We start from the raw sequence: 22,820 nt of genomic DNA on the forward strand, positions 1-22,820 counted from the left end.
TCGGAAAGGACTGAGCGACTGAACTGAACTGATATAAAACACATACCGATTTCAAAGACAAGATACAAAAATAAATAGTTCAGTAGTTTCTATAGATTTCACAATGAACTAATAATATACTGCATATAGTCGGTTAAATAAGATGTTGGTTATCTCCGTCTTTTAAAAAAAAAATGATGCTGTGGCTCACGGCTCGCGTTATGTTTTTACGTTTCTACTGGACAGCGCTGTCCTAGACTAACAATCCTCCCAATTGTGAAGCTCCCCCTATTGTGAAATTTTCAGAATAAAAGAGAACCTATCCCTTCCCTTAGGTGTTTCAAAAGCATACCTTTTATTTCCCAACCATTCGAAACAAATAAAAATAATCTTTTTTTAAAAGTAGTAATACATATATGTTCTGAGTCCTCTCATTTTTGCTGAGGCTCCAACTGGAACACTACTTTTCTCTCCCTCTGGTTCCCACGCTACAAGATCGTATCGCGCACCACAAGAGAACAATAACAAAAAAGCGGTCTCCGACCTGAAGCCAAACACGGACAGGGCCTAAGGCATCGCTTCCGCGTCGCCCAAACAGAGGCGGAGGAAGCCGCTTGTCAGCCGGCGGCACCGCCTCGGCTCCTCCTCCTCTAGCGTCGACCTCCCCAAGATGGCGAACGGCAAGGGCTCACTTCCGCTTCCGGTGCGAGTCGCCGGGCCGGGGGGGGCAAGATGGCGGTGGCAGTAGGGGTCCGCGGCCGGTGCGAGCTGCCGCCGTGCTCTAGTCCAGGCTGGTTCCTCAGCCTGTCCGCCTTGCTGAGTGTAGCAGCTCGAGGGGCCTTCGCCACCACGCACTGGGTCGTCACGGAGGACGGGAAGATCCAGCAGCAGGTAGCGGCCAGGGTGCCCCTCTCCGCCTGCCCTCGCCCGGGGGGAAAAGATTCCCCAGACCGGCCCGGCCCCTGGGTATTAGGCTCCGCGCGGCTCCGCCCCCAGCTTACCTTCCCACGGTCCTGGTGTCGGGGTTCGGGCGACCCCCGCGCTCTGACCCATCCATTCCCCGCTAGTGGACTGACTCTGGCCTCTGCCGTCTGCAAGTTCTCAGGCTTCCTTCCACCCCTGGGGTCGCGCGCCGCTCGGGGAGAGTCGCCCAGCGGTGAGGGGATCGGGCCCTGGGGACCTTTTCTGGCGCTCTGGCTTTAGAAACCGGATTCATTATTTCTTTCCTGGTGCCTCTCGGGCCCACGCGTCACCAGCCCTCCCCGAGGAAGTAGAAAGCAGGTGGCAGCGCCCGGCTGTGCGCGAGTCCCAAGGAGGTGACAGCTTCGGCCCCCCAGGCAGTGTGTCAGCTAATGCTTCTTCCCCCGTCCCCTCTCCCACATGCTGGCGTTCGTGTCAGGCTCGGGTGCTTTCAACTGGGACCGTTACCCGGGTCAGCAGGGGCTTATTACAAACCGCACGCACACTCTGTTTGCAAAGGAATGCTTGAGGATGCCTCTGGTGGCGTTGCCTGCATCTTTTCAGCCGTAAACTGCCCTGGTTTCCTAGTGTTCTTTGCCCAGTTTCTTTACCTAGTACCTTTGACCCGGCCCCGCAAGGAGGCTATGTGATTTCTTAGAAGGTTGAATGAATTGCTCAGAGGAAAGGCTGCTTTTCTTACGTAACTTTCTGATGGCCTGTATTTTGTGAATGCTGCTGATGCTTGAAGAATGCATGAGTGTGTATTCTGCTGCAGAAACTCGGTACATTTAATGTACCAGCACTTGAGCGCAGTCCTGTAAAGTCCAGGGAACATTTACAGAGAGATGTGCGTGCCCCATGCAATTTCATTTGGTCCGCTGGTCCGAAATGTATTAACCATTGTCCTGTAAAAGTCGCGGGTTGTATGTAATGCTTGGTGATAGGAGCACAATGCCAAGCTTGCGTTTGGGTAAACTGAAGTTCACATTTAGAGCCACCGTGTGATGGCAAATTTTGTCTTAAATATAATGAATGAATAAAGCAGTTTAAAAGTCAGTGTTGGTTTCGGTGAGTGGTTTTCAGTGTATATCTGAGAAAAGGCTGACTTCTTTATACTGGGTGGCAGTTTCTCTATACCCAAGTTATTGCATTAGAAAAAAATTTCCTTTTCATGGCCATACCAAGTGAGATTTAAAATACATATGTGTGTTTCAGACACCCTAGACAACACTTACAAATTCATTTCTAACAGAAGATTGGAAATTTTTTCTGTGAGTCCTGGTTGCTTCTGTCCTGTCTCCCAATAAAGGATTTCCCTGAGGCCCTGGTGGAGGGGGATGTGGAATTAAGTCACTCCTGCTGCTTTTGGGGGAACTCTCTCCTATTGGCTCTTTTGCAGTGTTGTTTTTGGCCACAGCTATTTAATCCCCCCGATACCTGACTTCTCCTTCCCATTTTGATGTCTTGCTGTTCAAAAGTGAAAGCTGGTAGAAATGTAATATATGCTGAACATTGCAGTGGGAAAGTTGAATCTGATTCGGTTTTTGTTTCTTCAGTACGGCCTTTCTTTTTGCACATCGGGTTTTGGTGGGGAAGGGTGGAAGTTACTAGAAACTTGCTTGAGAAAGGGGCAAATCTACAGAATCATCTGGGTCTCTTCCAAGTCACCCCTATAATGTGTAGTTAGGCTTAAAGTTAGGAAAGCAAGATTTCTTTACTACATCTTTTTTTAGTGATCCTCTTCAGTGAATTGTCTAGTACTTTGCTAAATAACATTACAATGTTAAGTTCAGGCAACTGCAAAATTTTATACCAGAAGTAAAGTTGGTGACTACAGTGTAACAGTAAGAGGCTAGCGAAGGGGAAGTGAAGTGAAGTCGCTTAGTCGTGTCCGACTCTTAGCGACCCCATGGACTACAGCCCACCAGGCTCCTCCATCCATGGGATTTTCCAGGCAAGAGTACTGGAGTGGGGTGCCATTGCCTTCTCCAAGCGAAGGAAAGTTGGATTTAATCTGAGAAGAAAGCGCATGTAACTAAAGTGAGAGTTGAGCATCAGGGTCGGCCCCTGAGTTCCACTCTGATAGTTATGTGTGCCTTACCCATGCTGTCTTTTCTGGGAAGTTGGATTTAATCTGAGGAGAAAGCGCATGTAAATAAAGTGAGAGTTGAGCATCAGGGTCGGCCCCTGAGTTCCACTCTGATAGTTATGCGTGCCTTACCCATACTGTCTTTTCTGGGAACTTGGATTTAATCTGAGGGGAAAGCCCATGTAACTAGAGTGAGAATTGAGCATCAGGGCCAGCCTCTGAGTTCCACTCTGATAGTTATGCGTGCATTACCCATGCTGTCTTTTCTGGCAATAATTTGAATGCAGGAGAATCAAAACCTTAATTTAGATTTAGATTATCACATTTAGATATATTTATCAAAGAACTGAAAGATTTCTTTAGTACATGAATTTGCATATATTGCAGATGCAGAAGACCTTGGTTCGATCCCTGGTTTGGGAAGATCCCGTGCAGAAGGGAACAGCTACCCGCTCCAGTATTCAGGCCTGGAGAATTCCATGGACTAGTCCATGGGGTCACAAAGAGTTGGGACACGACTGAGCAAACTTTCACTTTTTCAGATCTATTCATACTTTCAGAAACACAACTAATTTAGTATATATCTTGTGTCTTACCAGAAATGCCAAACTCCTTTCTATTTGTTTTTGGTTGTATTAGCTGAGAGCAGTGGTATGATTTCATTTTTATTTGTTTATTCTGGCTGTGCCACGCAGCTTCCTGGATCTCAGTTCCCTGACCAGGGATTGAACCCCAGTATGAAAGCCCCAAATCTTAAGCACAAGGCCACCAGGGAGCTCCATGATTTCATTTTTAAAGTTAGGGAAAGGGGTAAGGACAAACTGAAATAGCAGACCTTTGCAAATACCTTTTGAAACTCTTCACCCAATATTTAAACCTATCCAAATTAGGTATAATAGGTCATTGTTTTCAGAGTGAATGTGAAGTGCTTATGAATTAAAAATCTGAACTGCCCAAAATACAGACTTAGATAGGAACATTTTCCACCATTATAGTTAAAGTTTTAAGTACAGTAAGCAGTATTTCCCAGAAGAAGATAACATTTATTTTGGCTTTTCTGTTTCAAGCCTTAGATGATAAAGATAGACACCCCTAAGTTGCAGAGTTGTAAACCTGCCATATATATTGGAAGGCCTGGATCTGTAGAGGGGTTGAAATGAGTCTTTCAGTCAGGGCCAGGAAGCGAACATTAGACTTCCTAACAGTCAAAGCTGGGACTGCTGCTGGTAGCAGCAGGTGTCTAGTCCTTGGCATGGCAACTCAGGGAATTGTTCCTTTCCACAGTCCCCACTCTGTCTAGGAAGCACACCGTCCATGTTTTTAGGCTCTGTGTTTACTGAGCCACTGAACTCCGTTGTCCAGGGAGTTACTGGAGCTGGGATGTGAAGCAAATGCTCTAGTACTAAGTCCATTTCCCACTGTAGTCAGAGGACTTCTAAGGAAAGGCACTCCTCCCCACCTCAGCTTTTCTCCAGGCTCCAGGCTTTAGCATACTTCTTAACTCCTAATGTCCCTGCTCCTGAAAATTAGTAAGATTCTCTCACTTTTTTTAAGCAGGAGTCCTTAACTTGTGATCTATGGGCTTGAGGTGTGAGATTTTATAATCTAGTTACTAGGAGGATCTCCAGTGTAATCAGGGCAGTGGATCTTTTGTATGACTTCAAGATAAATTTTTGTTTGTTTCATTTTGACAATTCTTTTTGCTTAATTACTAGTATGGAGACAGCCCTATTTTCTTTTTTAATCTAAAGTGTCTAGCAATTCATCAGCATTGAAGGTGAAATAAGCTTTTGTGAATTAGCCTGAGAACCTCTAGGGTTTGACCCTTGGGTCAGGAAGATCCCCTGGAGTAGAAAGTGGCAATCTACTCCAGTATTCTTGTCTGGAAAATTCGATGGACAGAGGAGCCTGGCGGGCTACTGTCCATGGGGTTGCAATGAGTCGGACACAACTGAATGCACACACACATGCATGCACCTTGTCATATCACTCCTTTGGAAAAGTTTTTGCTTTATTTTCCAAATCAGCAGCTTACAGATCAATTTTTGAAATGTTACCAGTTAGTTGTGGACTTACTGAATCAAGAATTTGAACTTCTAGCACAGGATTTATTACCTCTGATAGTGTTTTCATAAATGGAAGTCTAAAAACTTAAAAATTTAGAGTATCAACCCTTGGCATTTTAGATTTGGAAAACATTCTTAAAGAATATATGGTACAACTCCTAGGAGAGAAAGTCACCTGAAGACACTAATGAATGGTATTTAGTGGTAGCAAGAAGTAAAGATGTATTTATTTGTGGTAGCGTGCAAGTGAGCAATTTATGCAGTTTGAAGTGGTTTGGTTTTTCTTAACCGTTGTAACACCTACAAAGGAAGGAATATAAAGAAAAATAAAACCAAATGAAGAAAATGTCTTCTCTTTTCCAGTTTGCTTTACCTTTGCAGAATGTTTTATGATAACTTCGAATTGGGGGTGGGTGGATGGAGAAGGTTCCTAAATAGATGTGAGTTAATTTGGGGTCACTTAATCATTCTGCCTCTTATCAAGGGGATGTCTTCAGAGTTCAGATCATTTTAACTGCTCAGAACAAATAAGGCTTCCTACAAAATGCCCTGAAGCCTAGCAAACTTGGCCAAGAACAGTTGATGAGCAACTATTTCAGCAACTATAATATACCCTAAGGAAGAGCTATTATATTTAGTTGGACAAACTGGCTAAATCTTTATTTACTGATCTTTACTAGCTTGTAAGTGAAGGAGTGGTTTAATTTTGGTCTCATGTTAAGTGATTTGGTTAATCTGGGAGAAAGCATCCGTATTGTACTGTGGAGCTAACAACTTCATTTCAATGCTTTTCAAAACAGAACCCATCTTTTTGGTGCAGAGCACTGTTTCTGTGTTTTTACACTTCAGGGATTTACTTGGACCTAGAGGTCATGCTAGTTAGTTACTAACTAGCCAGGCACCTGCCAAATCTTTGGAATTTATCCTCAATGTTGACATCAAAGTGTTTCTTACACAATGCATTTTTTAAAGCTATTTCCCACTATTATTTTTCTTCTTGTAAATTACCCAGGTGTTAACTGTGTTTATACGGGAGAGTAGTTATAGCTTGGAAATATACAGATAAATTATAGCTTTAAGTTCAGTTCAGTCGCTTAGTCATGTCCAACTGTTTGCGACTCCGTGGACTGAAGCACACCAGGCTTCCCTGTCCATCACCAACTCCCGGAGCTTACTTAAACTCATGTCCATCTAGTCGGTGAAGCCATCCAACCATCTCATCCTCTGTCATCCCCTTCTCCTCCCACCTTCATTCTTTCCCAGCATCAGGATCTTTTACAGTGAGTCAGTTCTTCCCATCAAGTGGCCAAAGTATTGGAGCTTCAGCATCGATCCTTCCAATGAATATTCAGGACTCGTTTCCTTTAGGATTGACTGGTTAGATCTCTTTGCAGTCCAAGGGGCTCTCAAGAGTCTTCTCCAGCACCACAGTTCAAAAGCATCAGTTCTTCAGCGCTCAGCTTCATTTGTAGTCCAACTCTCACATCCATACATGACTACTGGAAAAACCATAGCTTTGGCTAGACAGACTTTTGTTGGCAAAGTGATGTCTCTGCCTTTTAATATGCTGTCTAGATTGGTCATAGCTTTAAGTACTTCTCCCAATAATTTATTGAACAAATATTTATTGACAGCTTCCTTTCTTCACCACCCCACAGTGCTTTGAAGGGTATGTTCTTTTCCACTGGCTACAATTCTCATTTTTTCCTAGGTGGTGAGCAGAGCACCCCTCCTTCTTGAACCATTTTTTGGGGGACAGGGGGCTCTTCCACCTCTGCTTATCTTCTAGATCCTGGCTTTCAAACTTGACTATCCACAGAAATAATCCAAGGTGCCTGCTTAGGATGCTGATTCCCAGGTTGCTGAGAGTGTCTGATTCAGTAGGTTGATGGTGAAGCCAAGATCTTTACATTTTAATCAAACTTCTCAGGAGGTTATGGTGCAGATGGGTCACCGAACATTATGAGAAATTCAGTTTTAGATCTTGCTCTTCCTTTGCCTTTTTTTGCAAGCTTCTCTTTTACTCTTTGCATATACCTGGGCAATCTCATCCTTTCCCAGTACTTCAGTTACCATATATATGCTGGGAATATCTACCTTTCTTTCTACAACTCAGATTTTCTTCTCCAGAGTTGTAAGTTCAAGACTTCTGTGTTAACTCCATGTTGAACGTCCTCTGTGCACTTCAAACTTCTTATTGCCAAATCTAAACTGTTCTACACCTGCCCCTGTGTGATGCTCTGTTTCCCCAAACTTAAAGAAAGACACCGCGTTCGCCATCTGCCGCGACCACTGCTACCATCGGACAAACAGGTAGTATTTGTCTAGTTGTCCTTTCCCATTTCTCCCTCCTCCTTACCAGCATTTTTCAGTTTTACTTTCTAATTATATCCTGTTTCTTTCCATAGCCACTGCCATTGCTCTAATTCTCACTGCCTCATTAATTGCTGTAACTTCCTAACTGCTCTCTCTGCTTCTAGTCCTGTCCTGCTTCCAGTCCATTTTCTCCACAATACAATTAGAATAATCTTTTAAAACCTTCTTTGTTTTTTTGTTTAAATATTCGAGTTACAAAATTGATGTGTGGCATTGTAAAAATAAATGCCCGACGTTATGGGAGTATATAAAGTCACAGAATGAAGCCCTCCTACCTCTACTTATTATTACTCCCCAAGAAAAAACACCTTTAAAACAGATGAGTACATACCCCAGAATATGGTTGAGGTTCGTTAACATGTCTTGAGTTTTCGCCTTCCCTTCGCTCTAGCCTGTCTCTGCTCATCCTTGAGGGCCCCACTCTCACTTCCGAAGGTACACACATAACACACTTAGCCATACTTAAGTTTTTTGTCAGTATCCCCAGATATGCTCTGCTCTCACTTACTTCTGGGCCTTTGTACCTGGTCTTCCCCGCAAATGTCTCAGTCTGCCTAACTCACACTCGTCACAACTTAAACATCAGTTTGTCAGGGACGCCTCGCTGATGTGCAGATTGGAATAAGCTGTTCTCTCAAGGTGTTTTCAGAGCATCCTGCATTCCCCTGTGAGAGCATTTGCCCGGCCATGTTGTGTCTTTTGCACTTTTCCACGTTTACTTTTGTAAATGTCCTGCTAGACTACTGTATGCTCCATGAAGGGAGTAGCTAAATTCTTCTCTGCAGCTCCAGTATCTCTCACACTGTGTCATCACAGAGGCTGCAGTGGTATCTGTTGAATGGATGATGTAAGGAAGCATGAGAAGTGGTTCCCACTTTTTAAAATTTACCATTATGTGAATGAAGCCTTACAGTACTAACTAGTGTGGAAATCAGCTGGGGACTAGCCTAAAGGAAGCCTCAGGAGATCTTCAAATCTCCAAGTAACCCATCCGTGCACCAGCCCCAAGGCCGTCAGAGACCTGCTGTACACAGGTGAGATCCATAATTTCAGAGATTGCTCATGCCTCTCTGTGGTGGTCAGGCTGTGTATGCAAGAGAAGTCATCCACTCATCGCTGACATATCTGAAAGGTCAGCACTTGCTCAGTCGTTAAAAGTAGGAAGAAGTGACAGGAAACTGATAAACAAGAAAAGCAGAAAAAGCATCGGAAAGGGCTGAGGTGAAGTAGAAGGGAGCTGGCAGCTGCACTGTTGAGGATGGATTAGATCAGCCGTGGGGTTCAGCAGTTGTTGCAGTTGAAAAGCAGCGCTGGTGGAAGTGAACAGAAGGCTCTCTGACAGCCAGCAATAAGAGGACTTGCCAGCAAGTCAGGTCAAAAATTAGAACAGCTTTGCACTCCGCGGTGTAGGGATCCGGGTGTGGGCAGGGCCTGCATCTCAGCTGTGCTCCACGGGGGCAAAAGCAAGGGGAATCCCTCTGCCAGCAGACTTGTCCGCTTCCAGACTCCCTTCCTCGTCACACGAGTCTCTTTTAAACCCATTCCGATCAGTCCTTCATCCGCACCACTCTTGTCAAAATTCCCAGGGCCTTCCATATTGCCACATTCAGTGCTCAGTTCAGAGGCATCTTTCTGAACCTCTTAGCAGCCCAGCAGTTATCCTCAGACTTCATCAAACTATTTTTTTTACATGACTTTCAGAATGTATATTCCTGGTTTTCCTTCTAAATCCCTGCCACAAGCTCTCATTCTTTTCTGCTGAATTTGGTTTGTTAGTTTTAAATATTTAAACCTTTTTCGTTTGTTCGTCTTAAATATTGGAGTGCCCCATTTCTTCCCTCTGTGCTTGTGCCCACCAGATGATCTGATGCCATCTCATGGCATACAGTGTTGTATCTGCAGTCCCTGGACCCTATCTGCAGTCTCACCCTGAACTCCAGTTGGTGCAGCCAGCTGCCTACTCAGCCTCTCCACCTGACTGTCGAATAGACACCATGCGTGTATCCTGTGCTAAATTGAACTCTGGATTTCCCGCCCCACCACACCTGTTACCAGATGGTTCATGCCCCCAAATCTTGGTATTGTCCTTAACTCTTTCCTCTCACATCTCATACCCAGTCTATCGGCAGCCTGTCAGCTTCCGAAATGCAGTCTGAATCCTGCCGGGTCATTCCACCTCTACTTTGCCAAGCCTAGTCCAGACGATCGTCTTCTCCTGAACCTCTGCAATAACCGCCTAATAGGTCTGCTCGTTTCTCTGTTTGCTGCATAGAGTCTGTTCTCCCCAGAGCAACCAAAGTGATCTTTTAAAAAGCAAAAGTTTTGGTCATGCCACTCCTTGAGGAGTCTTGGAGGGAGGGAAGCAAAGAGTCTCAGAAAACCTTCAGTGGTTTCCCGTCACTTAAACGCTTAAACACTAAAACCTAGTTTTCACCAGGACCTGTAGGCCCTGCAGGATCTGGGACCTGGCTCTTGGCCACCTCTCTGCCCCGATGCTACTTTCCTTGTGTGCTGTGTTCGGTCATATTGGCCTTCAGCTGGTTTTCAGAGTACCAAGTTCACTTGTTTTGGGTTGACCAAGACCTTTGCCTTTGCTCCTTCCTCTACGTGAAACACTTTTCTGCAGACATCAACATGGCTCATCCTTTCTCTTCTTTCAGGCCTCTGTTCTCATGTCCCCCATTTCTGACCAGACTGTCTAAAACAGCATCTCTTTCCTCACTCTGTCTTCTGTATGTTTCTTCATGGTATTTATCGCTGGCACTATATTGTAACATACACTTTATTGCATGTCTCTCTACAAGAACATAATAAGCTCTGTGAAGGCAACAGCTTTGTTCAGTGAAGTAACCCAGTGCTGTGAAGGCAACAGCTTTGTTCAGTGAAGTAACCCAGTGCTTAAAACAGTGCGCTGACACATGATGCACACTCAGGAAACACTGAAGAAGTGAAAGAGAGAGTGTAGGCATGTCTGTGTGTGCAAGCAGTGATTACTCCTGTATTAGCTCCCGCATCTCATATGGGCATACTGAAGGGCCACCATTGCTTTAATAGTCTGGAGGAGGGAGGTGCATTTACTTTAAAGGAGGCAAGCGAATTCACTCATTCTCCCCATTACCAGTGCGAGGTCTGGACAGCCTAAGAATTTTTTAAGCACATGGAATGTCTAACCCAGAATTGTAAAATGGTGCCTCATAATCTGCTCTCCTCTTGGCTATTTTGGATATCTTGCTTCTCCAACCTTATGGTACACTCGAGCTCGTATTTGAGATTGTGACATTTGTGTGTGCGCATAGCTGCTCAGTCGTGTCCAGGTTCTTGCAGCTCTGTAAAATGTAGCCTGCCAAGCTCCTCTGTCCATGGATTTTTCAGGCAAGAATACTGAACTGGGCTGCCATTTCCTCCTCCAGAGGATCTTCCCAGCTCAGGGGTCAACCCCGGGTCTCCTGCATTGCAGGCAGATTCTTTACTGTGCCCTGAGCCACTGGGGAAGCCCCTGCGGCATTACTTAAGTTAATTGAATATTGTATAAATGTAGGTAAGTCACTTTATATTCTGCTTTCAAGACATACTATTTGGAATTCACACTATTGTGCTTCCCATGTTTGTTTAGTCAGTAGTAACTACTTCATGAGTCTAACTTGAAAAGAACTCACTCATTTATTTACTAACGTTTTCAGCCTTCATTTTCTCTCTGAGGAACTTAGTTATTTCTGTTAAAATCAGGTGACTGGCAAGAGGCTCTGTCCCCAAAGGTCAAGCCTTTCCACCTTCAGTCTGATTGTTTGGTGGGGAATTGAGATGGGTAGTTAATCTTTAGATAGAACCTAAGAGAGTAGTACATGACAGCAGTGGTCAGGTGGAGTCAGGGAAGTTTTTATGGGAGCAAGTATTTGCCGAGTGCTTTTCGTGTGTCCATCACTGCTCTTGGCACACTTGGGTCACTCATTCAGTACATACTTGGATGCTTTTTATGTTAGGAAATTGAAATGCAGCTGTGACGGACATAAAGTCCCTGCCTTAATAGAGTTTGCATTTTATATAGTCATACATGGAAGTGACTCTTAATTTAGGATATCACCAGGTAACTTTCATTGTAATAAAAACCATTTAATGTCTATAATTCACTGAACCCTTTACCAAATGTTTTCATATTCATTATCTCATTTTATCATCATACAGACTCAGGAAAATGTGGTGCTGATCTTTTATTAAAAAATTTTAGAAAGAATGTGGTTAAATTATTTGCCTGAGGCCATGCAGGTAGGAAGTGGCAGAGTGTGAACTCAAGCTCAGATCAGATTCTAAACCCTCTTCTCTTTTCTACAGCGCTAAACGTTGCTACTAACATCAAGAAAAATACTTCTATAATTTTATTTGTAAAACAAATACTCATAAATATTAAAAATTTTCTTTAAAATTTTTTAGTTTTAAATTGAACTAAAAACTATAAAATATATGATAATTGAAAGTTTTTCGCACTATTTAGTTTGTTATAAAATGAAAAGTTAGAATTTCATGACTACCCATAGTCTCTCTTCTGGAAACAACTAGAATTATTTGTGTATTCCTCCCTAAAGTTTCTGTGCATTTGCAAACACATAGTTTTTTTGTTTGTTTTTTTAAAAAATACGAGACTAGGAACATTTGGTCTCACTGTTAGCTTTTATTCACTTCAGAAGACTTAGACATCTGTCCATATCAGAAATAGAAGGCTACCCTTTTCTCTCTTAAGCATGCATAGTGTTGGGTTGTATGGATGTTCTGTAATTTATTTAAGCAGTTCCCTAATGATGGACATTCAGATTGTTTCCATATTTTTACTACTACAGACATTCTTGCAGAGGGTGAACATGCAAATGCATATATATAATTTTCTTAGATTTGCTAAATTGTTCTCCTAGCAGACTGTGTCAACAGTGTTTGGGATGTGCAAAAAAAATTTCATAATCCAGTTCTAGTGAAAGACCTCTATCCACTGCCTTTAGCTAAACAGTGTTGTGACCATCAGTGGAAATAAGAACAGAAAGGGAGCTTCAGTTAGATTTTTTTTATCTTCATAGACAAAATTAAACCTTTGTCATTAATGTTTATTTTACAGTTGCTGGGACTGCCATAAAAGAGATTAGTCTAGCTGACTTCTTTTCCCCCATGGTTAATACTGCCACTATTTTGATGAATAATCAAGTTGAACTTTTTCCAGTTGTCTCTTATAGACTGTCGTTTTCCAGTATGAAATAGCAGAGTCATTTCCTGGCCATTGAGTTTGCCATCATCTGAATAATGATGAAGTTACTAAGGTTTATTTTCTGGCCCTGATTTTAATTTTCCAATATTTGATTGGCAAATCTGTCTTAGCTTTTTGTTGTTCAGTCATTAAGTCGTGTCAGACTCCTTGTGACCCCATGGACTGCAGCATGCCAGGCTTCCCTGTCCTTCACTGTCTCCCGGAGCTTGCTCAGACTCACGCCCATTGAGTCGGTGATGCTGTCTGAACCATCTTGTCCTCTGTTGCCACCTTCTCCTCCTGTGCTCCATCTTTCCCAGCTTGTCTTAGCTTGGGCTGCCATAACAAAATGCCATCAACTGGTGACTTAAACAACCAAGGCTTATTTTCTCACAGTTCTGAAGGCTGGAATCCAAAATCAGAGTGCCAGCATGGTTGGGTTCTAGTGAGACCTCTCTTTCTGGCTTGCAAACAGTTACATCTTCCTCCTCCCTCTCATGGCAGAGAAAAAGAGAAGACAAGCTCTCTGGTCCCTCCTTAAGCTTACAGGAGCACCAGTCCCACCATGAGGGCCCCAGTCTCACGTTGTCATTTAGTCGTTCCGTCGTGTTTGACTCTTTTGCAGCCCCATGGACTGTAGCCTGCCTAGCTCCTCTGTACATGGGATTTCCCAGAAAAGAATACTGGAGTGGGTTGCCAGTTCCTTCTCCAGGGGATTTTCCCTACCCAGCGACTGAACCTGAATCTCCTGCATTGACAGGTGAATCCTTTACCGCCGACCCATCAGGGAAGGCCCCCAACCTCATGACCCCTCATCTAAATCCAATTACTTCCCAAAGGTCCAGTCTCCGGTAGACGGTGAAGTGTCTGTCTACAATGCGGGAGACCCGGGTTCAATTCCTGGGTTGGGAAGACCCCTGGAGAAGGAAATGGCAACCCACTCCAGGACTGTTGCCTGGAAAATCCCTTAGACAGAGGAGCCTGGTAGGCTGCAGTCCATGGGGTCGCAAAGAGTGGGATATGACTGAGCGACTTCACTATATATACACTATAGGGCTCCTACATATGACTTTACAGGGGGCACAGTTCAGTCCGTAGCATCCCTCTGGTGCACATGTTTTTCATCACCATAGTGCCTGGCGTTATGTCTGGTACTTAGTAGGTTCTTGTGTTAGTTTTCTATTCTTGTCGTTAAAAATGACCACCAATTGAGTGGCTTAAAATAGCACAGATTTATTATCTCACAGTCCTGTAGGTGTTTCACTGAGCTAAAGTCAAAGGGACAGCAGCACTGCCTGTCTTTGTGGAGGTTCTAGGGGAAAGTTCATTTCCTTGCTTTTTCCAGTTTCTGGAAACCACCTGTAGTCCTCAGCTTCCAATCCCATTTTATTGCATCTTCAAAGCCAGCAACCTTGCATCTCTCTCTGTGACCTTCCTCTTCCACTTTTAAGGATCCTGTAATTACATTGGGCCCACTTGTTGCATAATCTAGGTGACACTCTCTAGCTTGCTTAATTAAGGAAATCTAACTGGCAGCCTTAACTCAATCAGCGACCTTAATTCCCTTTGCCTTGTTCAGTTCAGTTAAGTTCAGTCGCTCAGTCGTGTCTGACTCTTTGCGACCCCATGAATCGCAGCACGCCAGGCCTCCCTGTCCATCACTAACTCCTAGAGTTCACTCAGACTCATGTCCATCGAGTCCGTGATGCCATCCAGCCATCTCATCCTCTGTCATCCCCTTCTTCTGCCCCCAATCCCTCCCAGCATTGAAGTCTTTTCCAGTGAGTCAACTCTTCGCATGAGGTGGCTAAAGTACTGGAGCTTCAGCTTTAGCATCATTCCTTCCAAAGAAATCCCAGGGTTTATCTCCTTCAGAATGGACTGGTTGGATCTCCTTGCAGTCCAAAGGACTCTCAAGAGTCTTCTCCAACACCACAGTTCAGAGGCATCAATTCTTCGGCGCTCAGCCTTCTTCACAGTCCAACTCTCACATCCATACATGACCACTGGAAAAACCATAGCCTTGACTAGATGGACCTTAGTCGGCAAAGTAATGTCTCTGCTTTTGAATATGCTGTCTAGGTTGGTCATAACTTTTCTTCCAAGGAGTAAGCGTCTTTTAATTTCATGGCTGCAGTCACCATCTGCAGTGATTTTGGAGCCCAAAAAACAAAGTCAGCCGCTGTTTCCACTGTATCCCCATCTATTTCCCATGAAGTGATGGGACCGGATGCCATGATCTTCATTTTCTGAATGTTGAGCTTTAAGCCAACATTTTCACTCTCCTCTTTTACTTTCATCAAGAGGCTTTTTAGTTCCTCTTCACTTTCTGCCATGTATCCTAACATACTCACACGTTTGGGGATTAGCACATGGACATCTTTGTTGCGTCATTGTTCTGTGTTTGGTATTTTCTGCCTGAAAGAAAAACCACTTCTGAGTTACATATACATCCACTCTAACTGTACAGCTGCGTTGTTTCTGTATGTGTTTGCAAGAATATCGCTAAGTACACAGATCAGAAATGTTCATGACTCTGGGGTCCTGATTCAGTGTTTCGTTTTCTTTTCTTGTGAGGTTGTAAGTTGTCTAGTTTATTCATTATGTTGTTTGTGTCCTTTTTGGTGAAGTAAATCAGAAAATGTAGACTGATGACTCTTATAAGAAGTTGTTCATTAGTTGCTCATGTCAAAAATGGTTACTTGCTGATCAGTTGAGAAAATGGTGATTGACATGAATGCTCTAATGATATGTTCAGATCTAGATTATAGCTATATATTTAATACTTCAAATACCTAGATTATTTTATGTGAGTATTTACAACTGTGTCTTCCAAGAACGGAAAATGATGAAATCTAATTGAGGGTAACTTTAAAAAATAGGGATATAAGGCCATAAAAATTCATGTGATGGTCAGGATTCAACGTTTTTATTTATTTAAAGTTGAATTTTAGTTTGGTAACTTGGTATTCTATAAAATTGAGGCCGGTTTTTTATTTTTTATTAAAATACTCTACAAGTACTCTGAGAGTGGAAAAAAGTCATCTTTAATAAAAATTTATTTTCAAATCTTGACAGTTCATAACAGTAGCATTTTATTGATCTGATACAATTACATTTTTCTATTAAAAGGTCTAGAAAATGTTACATTTTTGGGCAATTATTACAGCCAGGAAGTTGTGTAAGTCTCTCTTAAGAGTCGAGGCTAAACTGGTATTTTGTGAACTTGAGCTTCTCTAGTCCTGAAAGGCCACAATAGTTGGACTTAAATTCTGAAGAGAGAGTTGCATGCTAAGTCCAGCAGCAGTCTTTTCTGCCTCTCTCATCCTGTCCCTCCAGAGCCCTTCGCACTGGCAACTGCAGGAACCTGACAGGGCCGCAGAGCTGAGGGCCCTTAGGTCGTCATTGTGAACTAGATTTGAGATAAGAATGAGAGGGGAGAAAGGAATAAGAAAACACAATAGATACTGTCTTTTTGACTGTTTGGCCCCAGGTCTCTGTGAGGAATTTTTTTCTCTGTGTATATATATAAGGGAAAGCTAAAGATTGTTTCTCAAATCGGAGCTTATACTTGTCATTACAGTTGTTTTGTCTTGTTTTTTTTAATACAAGAAGACATGTTGCATAGCACTATATAAAGTTTCATTTTAACAAGATGACCTGTTCATAGCTCTTTAAAGAAAAGAAATACTTTGTAAATTTAAGTATACGTGTTCACTGTAGAAAAGGTCAGAAAACACAAACCAGAAGAGAATAATCATCCAGCTAGAAAGCACCATTCATAAAATGCGATGTATAAACTGTCAGATGGATTTTAAAGAAAGATTTTTTTACAAGTGTTTAAAAGGCAAAAATACATATGGCTGACAAAGAAATTAAAATATGTTCATGCTTTTCTTGTGTTTCTGAGTGTATAGAAACTCGGTTACTATTGTTATAAATTTCAGCTGATTGAACTCTTCTGGAGAAAAGCTAGTAAGAAATACAACTTTTAGAAGCCAGTCCCAACAATCCCCATTCTGGGAAGGAAACAATTTAATAGCTATTCGAAAAATTTAGGGGCTTCCCTGGTAGCTCAGTTGGTACAGAATCCACCCGCAGAAGACCCTGGTTGATGCCTGGGTCGGGAAGATCCACTGGAGAAGGGATAGGCTACCCACTCCACTATTCTTGGGCTTCCCTGGTGTTTCAGCTGGTAAAGAATCCACCTGCAGTGTGGGAGAACTGGGTTCAATCCCTTGGTTGGGAAGATCCCCTGGAGAAAGGAAAGGCTATCTGCTCCAGTATTCTGGCCTGAAGAATTCTATGGACTGTATAGTCCATGGGTTTGCAAAGAGTCGGACACGACTGAGCGACTTTCACTTTCAAACAATTTAGGTGTAAGGATACTTATCCCAGTATTGTTAAAAGGAGAACATAAATTTTAGTAGCAACTTGAGTAAATGACTTTAATATAATTGTTGTTGTTGCCCAGGTTGCAGTTGTTACTGTTTAACATAAATGTCATCTACTAAATATGATAATGTAAATCTGTATTTATTGGGAAAGAAGTCTGATAAAATTTAGAGAAGAGAGAGGGAAAGGATATAATAGAGTGGATACATTATCTGATTTTTTTTAACAGTATATGCATAGCTATATATGTATATAAATGCTGAGAAGTTACCCTGATAAATGTATTTGACAGCAGGTATCTCTGAAGTTGAAAGTTCAAGTAATTCTAACTTTCTTCTTTAGATTGTCTATAACGTGTCTGTTTTTATATACCAGATATATTTAGCCTGTAAATCAGAAAAAAAGATTATTTTGTTACTAAGTTTTAAATTGGAACTTTCTTAGAATTAAGCAGCATGAAGACGGAGAGGGCTGACTTTGTCTGTGATACAGTGAGCAACTTAACATCAGAAATAGCCACTGCTCACTGGAGCCTTGGTGTCATTTGACGAATTGACAGTTGAAAAGAAGCTCTTAACTGTGTCTTCGGAAATAGTCCCTGCCTAAGGTCCACCCTAAAGGAGATCAGTCCTGGGATTTCTTCGGAAGGACTGATGCTAAAGCTGAAACTCCAGTACTTCGGCCACCTCATGCAAAGAGTTGACTCATTGGAAAAGACCCTGATGCTGAGGGGGATTGGGGGCAGGAGAAGAAGGGGACGACAGAGGATGAGATGGCTGGATGGCATCACCGACTCGATGGACGTGAGTTTGAGTGAACTCTGGGAGTTGGTGATGGACAGGGAGGCCTGGCGTGCTGCGATTCAAGGGGTCGCAAAGGGTCGGACACAACTGAGCGACTGAACTGAACTGAACTGAAAGAAAGTACACGTTTGTATGAGCAAACTGAAAGAATGACAACTTCATTCATTTGAATATCAGATTACTTCAGTGGTTTAGACTGGTTAAAAGTGATACTTTAATAATAGTGTTCGATCTTTTATAGAGGTAGGATTTGGAAAATGTCAGGAATTTTTAGAAGTCATTAGGTTGGGCTCCCTCAGTTTATAGAGAAGGAAACAGGAGCCCTGGCAGAAAAGGTGATTTGCTTTAACTGTCACAGAGCTGGTCATGGTCAGGTCAAAGGCTTATTTTTTCCTGATTCCTGATGGCTTAGCCACTTTACCTTCTTTCCAGATAGTCATCAGTGAGCCATAATGCCTTAGGAGATAGAGAATCTAACAGATGTGATATCAGATACTTTCCATCAAACAATCAACAATGTATCATGTACCTAAATAAGTAGGTGTTAGTTGTTCAATCGGGTCTTTGTGACCCAATGAACTGTAGCCTGCCAGGCTCCTCCTCTGTCCATGGAATTCTCCAGGCAAGAATACTGGAGTGGGTTGCTGTCCCCTTCTCCAGGGGATCTTCCTGACCCAGGGATCAAACACAGGACTCCTGCATTGCAGGCAGATTCTTTACCATATGAGCCACCAGGGAAGCCTGTTATGTACCTAACATGTACACGAAAGCATATAAATACTGAGGGTAGAAGGAGGAATTAAAAAATATTTCTTTAGGAAGACACCCATACAATAAAGAATGTAATAAATGTTAATACAGAAGTATATATAAAGTACTATGGAAGCTCAAGAGAAGGATGGTTTCACACACACAAAAATAAATAAATGTCATTGGAGCCAAGTCAGTTGGCCATCAAAAACATAAGAAAAGAAATGCATTCCAAGTAGGGGAATTAGCATGTACAAAGGCACAGAGGCTCTCAAAAGAGCCAGGAGGATTAGAAGACACCCTGGACAGAGGTCCTCAAGAAAAGTAGCCAGAGGTCTAGCAGTAGCAGCAAGACTTTCAGTTTTGAAATTTGTCATTGGAATGTTGAGACAAGTTCTTAAGCGTACAGATTCGGTTTGATCAGGGCTCAAACAGTGTCACCAGAACAGGTTTTTTTCTGTCCTCATTGGTCTGCTTTTTTAATCCCATTCTCAGGCTCCCCGTGGGTATAAGAGGACTAGTCCCCAGTAGCTCAAATAAAAGTTCTGCACTAGGGACTGTACAGTTGGTTAATGTCCCTTCTCAGAAAAAAATCGCCAAGATACCAATGGGAAGGAATCCACTGATCAGGTTCCCCACGTGGGAAGGGATGTTTCCGGCCAAGCAGGACAGGCACTTTTGCCATGAGGAGGAGATTGCAGGTGGCTGAATAGGAAAAATTATAAATGCTCAGTGAGTGGGACATTGAAGGTAGAGGTGAAGTCTTTGGGGGGGGTCTTCTTAAAGATTTTTCTCTATGTTTTCCATCATACTGTCTCAATATTTAAATAATATAAAATCCAGAATAAAAGATTTAAATATTCCTTCCCATATTTAACCTAAGGACATTATATGTGAAGAATAAGTTGCTGTGAGGGGTGGAACTTATGTTACAGTAGAAGTGTTCAATTTCCTGTCATAAAGGAACAGCGGAAAGTGATTGATTTTGGTTTTTGTTTTGCTGTGCTGTGCAGCTGCAGGATCTTGGTTTGCCAACCAGGGATCAAACCCAGGGCCCCAAGAATGCTGAGTCCTAACCCCTGGACTGCCAGGGAATTCCTCGAAAGTGATTGGTTTTGTAGAACTCAGAAGTGTTTATATCCTTAGATTGGTTATTTTAAGTTTACAGTGTTCACCTTTTATTTCACTTAGCAGTGAAGTCATTACCATTATATAGTGATATTACCATGTGATTTTACAGAATTCACAGAGACAGGACTCCAAATTAGAGATATAGAAATTAACAGTATCTTGAAGATGTCAGCAAATGAAATATATGAAAATGAACCTGACAATGAATAAGATATTTACTGCTGTTCTATATAATTGGATACATGTAGCTATAAAATATATTAAAAGGAAAATAAAATTGACTGTTATATATAGGTTGAGATTTTCTTTATTAAAATAAATTGCTGTGGTAACAGTGAAACTGTGTTAACCTGGAAGTCTTAAGAGAATGAATTATTTTGAACAGAATTCCATTTAGCTAATTTCCAAACACATGGTCAGTTTTTCCCTGCAGTTTAAATTTTGCCCTAAAATGTATTTCCTACTTTCTCACCCTTTTATTTACAATAAATTGAAAATATTTTCGGTTTTTCTTTTTAATTCAGGTCATTATAAGCATCATTTATTATGCTGTGGAAGTAGTAGGATTGTTTGTCCTTTTGTGAAAAAACCATAAAGTGCTCGGAGGTCTTGTGGGTGCCTTATGTCATGTTTAATCTGTTAATGCCTCTCTGTAATTTGTCACTCTTTTTGCTCTTGGGCTTATAGCAGCCACTTCTAAATGCTAAAGGTTTTGAAGGGATATTACCACTCCTCCTTAAATTGTATATAAAATCAGAGTGCACAGGCTCCACATGTTGGCTCATAGTGGGCCTGGTTGATAGAGGCTTAATAGAACTTTTGTTAGTTGAATGGATGTTGTAGCATTTACAAAGTTGTAATCTTTCTTAATCTTCTAAGGAGGAGAGATATTCAACAGGAGAAAAATTCAAGCTGATTGGCATTTGCCAAAGATAGTTAGCATAAAGTCTTAAAATGTAAGAACTTGAAGGTACCTCAGTAAGAATATGCGTCAGGCTATAAATCTTCTGTAATCAACCCTGATCTGGCAGAGCTCCATGCCATTTGCTGCCACATCAAAAAGAGAAGCACAGCTGTCAAGCTGTCAGTGGACTCCCTTCTGCTAATAATTTTACCTTTGTACCTTCTCTAGCTACTGTATCTTTGTTGCACTCAGTGCTTCAAGGAAATGAAAAGTGCTTCCTCAGAGTTGAATGTTGGCCAAACCCATGCTATTCAAATACGATAAAGCCCTGGTTCTCTTGTGTCTTTTTAATCTAAAGCTAAGATTATACTTTATTCATTTGTCTTATTCTTTCATTCCACTTGTAGTTCTCCAAATTATCAGATAAATAGACTGGTTGGGTATTTTGGAATGGGAATGTCACACTCCCACATTCCTTCTCCCTCCCTCTGATTTTTTTTGTTTTTGTTTTTTTCTAAAAACCTCATTTAAATACACTTATAGAGAGGTATGTTAAATCAGTACCTCTCGAGGTCTGGCTAGTTCCAAAGTAAAGACTTTCTTTGACCTCCTATTAAAGCTCTTTCGCGTTCTGACCACTGGCTGTAGCTTTTACATTTTCTCCTGTAAAAATTTTGGTGTGCTGTAATATATCACAAATAATATATTATATTGTTGTATAAAAGATTGATGGACTTTGCAGTTAGATCAGGTCATATTCAGTATAATTACTTTCCCTGCCCTTTTGGCATTTGACCGTTGAATATGTAAGAGAAGCAAAAATTTCCACCCTTCATTGAGAAACACCTACCGTTTTACTTGTAGGCCTTTGCTAGGTTTCATTGTTTGATAGAGATTAACAGCTCAAGTGGTCAAGTATAGGCCTTGCTATTATATTTTTAGTGCCTTTTAAATTCAGAGTACAGTTTTAATGTAAATTCCAATATAGTAGGAAAGCCAGGGGAAGCAGTGAAGGGATTTAGTTATAAAAGAGAGACCCTGGGAGATGATAATTATCCATCACTATATAATGGTGATTATGTAGTTCGGATAATTGCTATGAAAATATGAGTGGAAGTTACTCCAGACTAGCATCTCTTTTTCTTCTGGCATCTCTGAGACGGTAGAATGAAGAAAGGCGGATGAGTTTTGTATGCAGTCACCTAGCATCACCCAGTACTACTGTGCGTGTTATTAAAGCAACCATTGGACTTATTCCATGTTATTTTTATTCCTTCTTATTATTTATTTGTTGGCCATACTTCATGGCTTGCAGGATCTTAATTCCCCAACCAGGGATTGAATCTGTGCCCCTGGCAGTGAAAGCATTGATTCCTAACCACTGGACCACCAGAAAATTCTCATTCCCTCTCTTTGGTTTTTGTTTAGTAGGCTTGCATTTACCAAGGTCTATGCAAGGCTATCTTTTGCTCTTAAAAAACTAGCTCTAAAATTAATTAATTGAGCTGCTGTCAAGTTCTTAGAGATTACACGAATGTAGTTTCTTCTCAAAGTAGAACTTCTAAAGAGCTAGTACATAATTTGACAGTCTAACCCTAAGGGATACCAGGAACTTCATTCATGTCTTAGGTTCCAAGGCCACTTTCTTAGATTTTCCTGAAATTCAAAAAGCCCCATGTGTGTGTATGTGTTGTTTTCTCCTTGTTATAAACATATATAGACAATTGAAAAATATACAAGTGTAAAAAGTAAAAGATATAAATGTACCTCTCTTTTTAATCCCACTTTCTAAAAGTAAACCAGCTTAGTTTTTAGCATATCCGACACGTATACATCTAAGTCTATAAAAATGTAATTTCTTTAAAAAAAATAACATGCTTATTCTTTATCACTGTTTTAGTTAATTACGCATTGTGAATGTCTTTCCGTGATAGTAGATCTAATTTTTCTGGATCCCATTCTGTTGGACAATTGATTTCCCTGTTCCCTCACTGATGGACTTAGGTTTGTTTTTGTTGTTCGGTTAGTTTTTTTGTTTGTTTTCAGTTAAAGGCAATATAGTGAACATCTTTCTGTGTATCTTTGCCCACTTGTTTAAAGAATGCCTATAGTTTCCTAGAGTTTATATTCCTAAATCAAG

The 22,820-nt window shown here is 41.6% G+C and overlaps 1 protein-coding gene across 2 annotated transcripts in view; it reads left to right on the top strand.

Annotated features, from left to right (window-relative positions):
* The first annotated feature begins 707 nt into the window (after window positions 1-707).
* TTC17 (tetratricopeptide repeat domain 17) overlaps window positions 708-22,820 on the top strand; it is a 125,581-nt gene continuing 103,468 nt past the window's right edge. For both annotated transcript variants that reach the window (XM_052652319.1, XM_052652320.1), the window contains exon 1: window positions 708-870. In XM_052652319.1, the coding sequence (XP_052508279.1) occupies window positions 712-870 (159 nt within the window). In that variant the 5' untranslated portion in view covers window positions 708-711. The remainder of the gene's footprint in view (window positions 871-22,820) is intronic.

The sequence above is a fragment of the Budorcas taxicolor genome, chromosome 15 (genome assembly GCF_023091745.1).
Source record: "Budorcas taxicolor isolate Tak-1 chromosome 15, Takin1.1, whole genome shotgun sequence".
Classification (NCBI taxonomy): Eukaryota; Metazoa; Chordata; class Mammalia; order Artiodactyla; family Bovidae; genus Budorcas; species Budorcas taxicolor.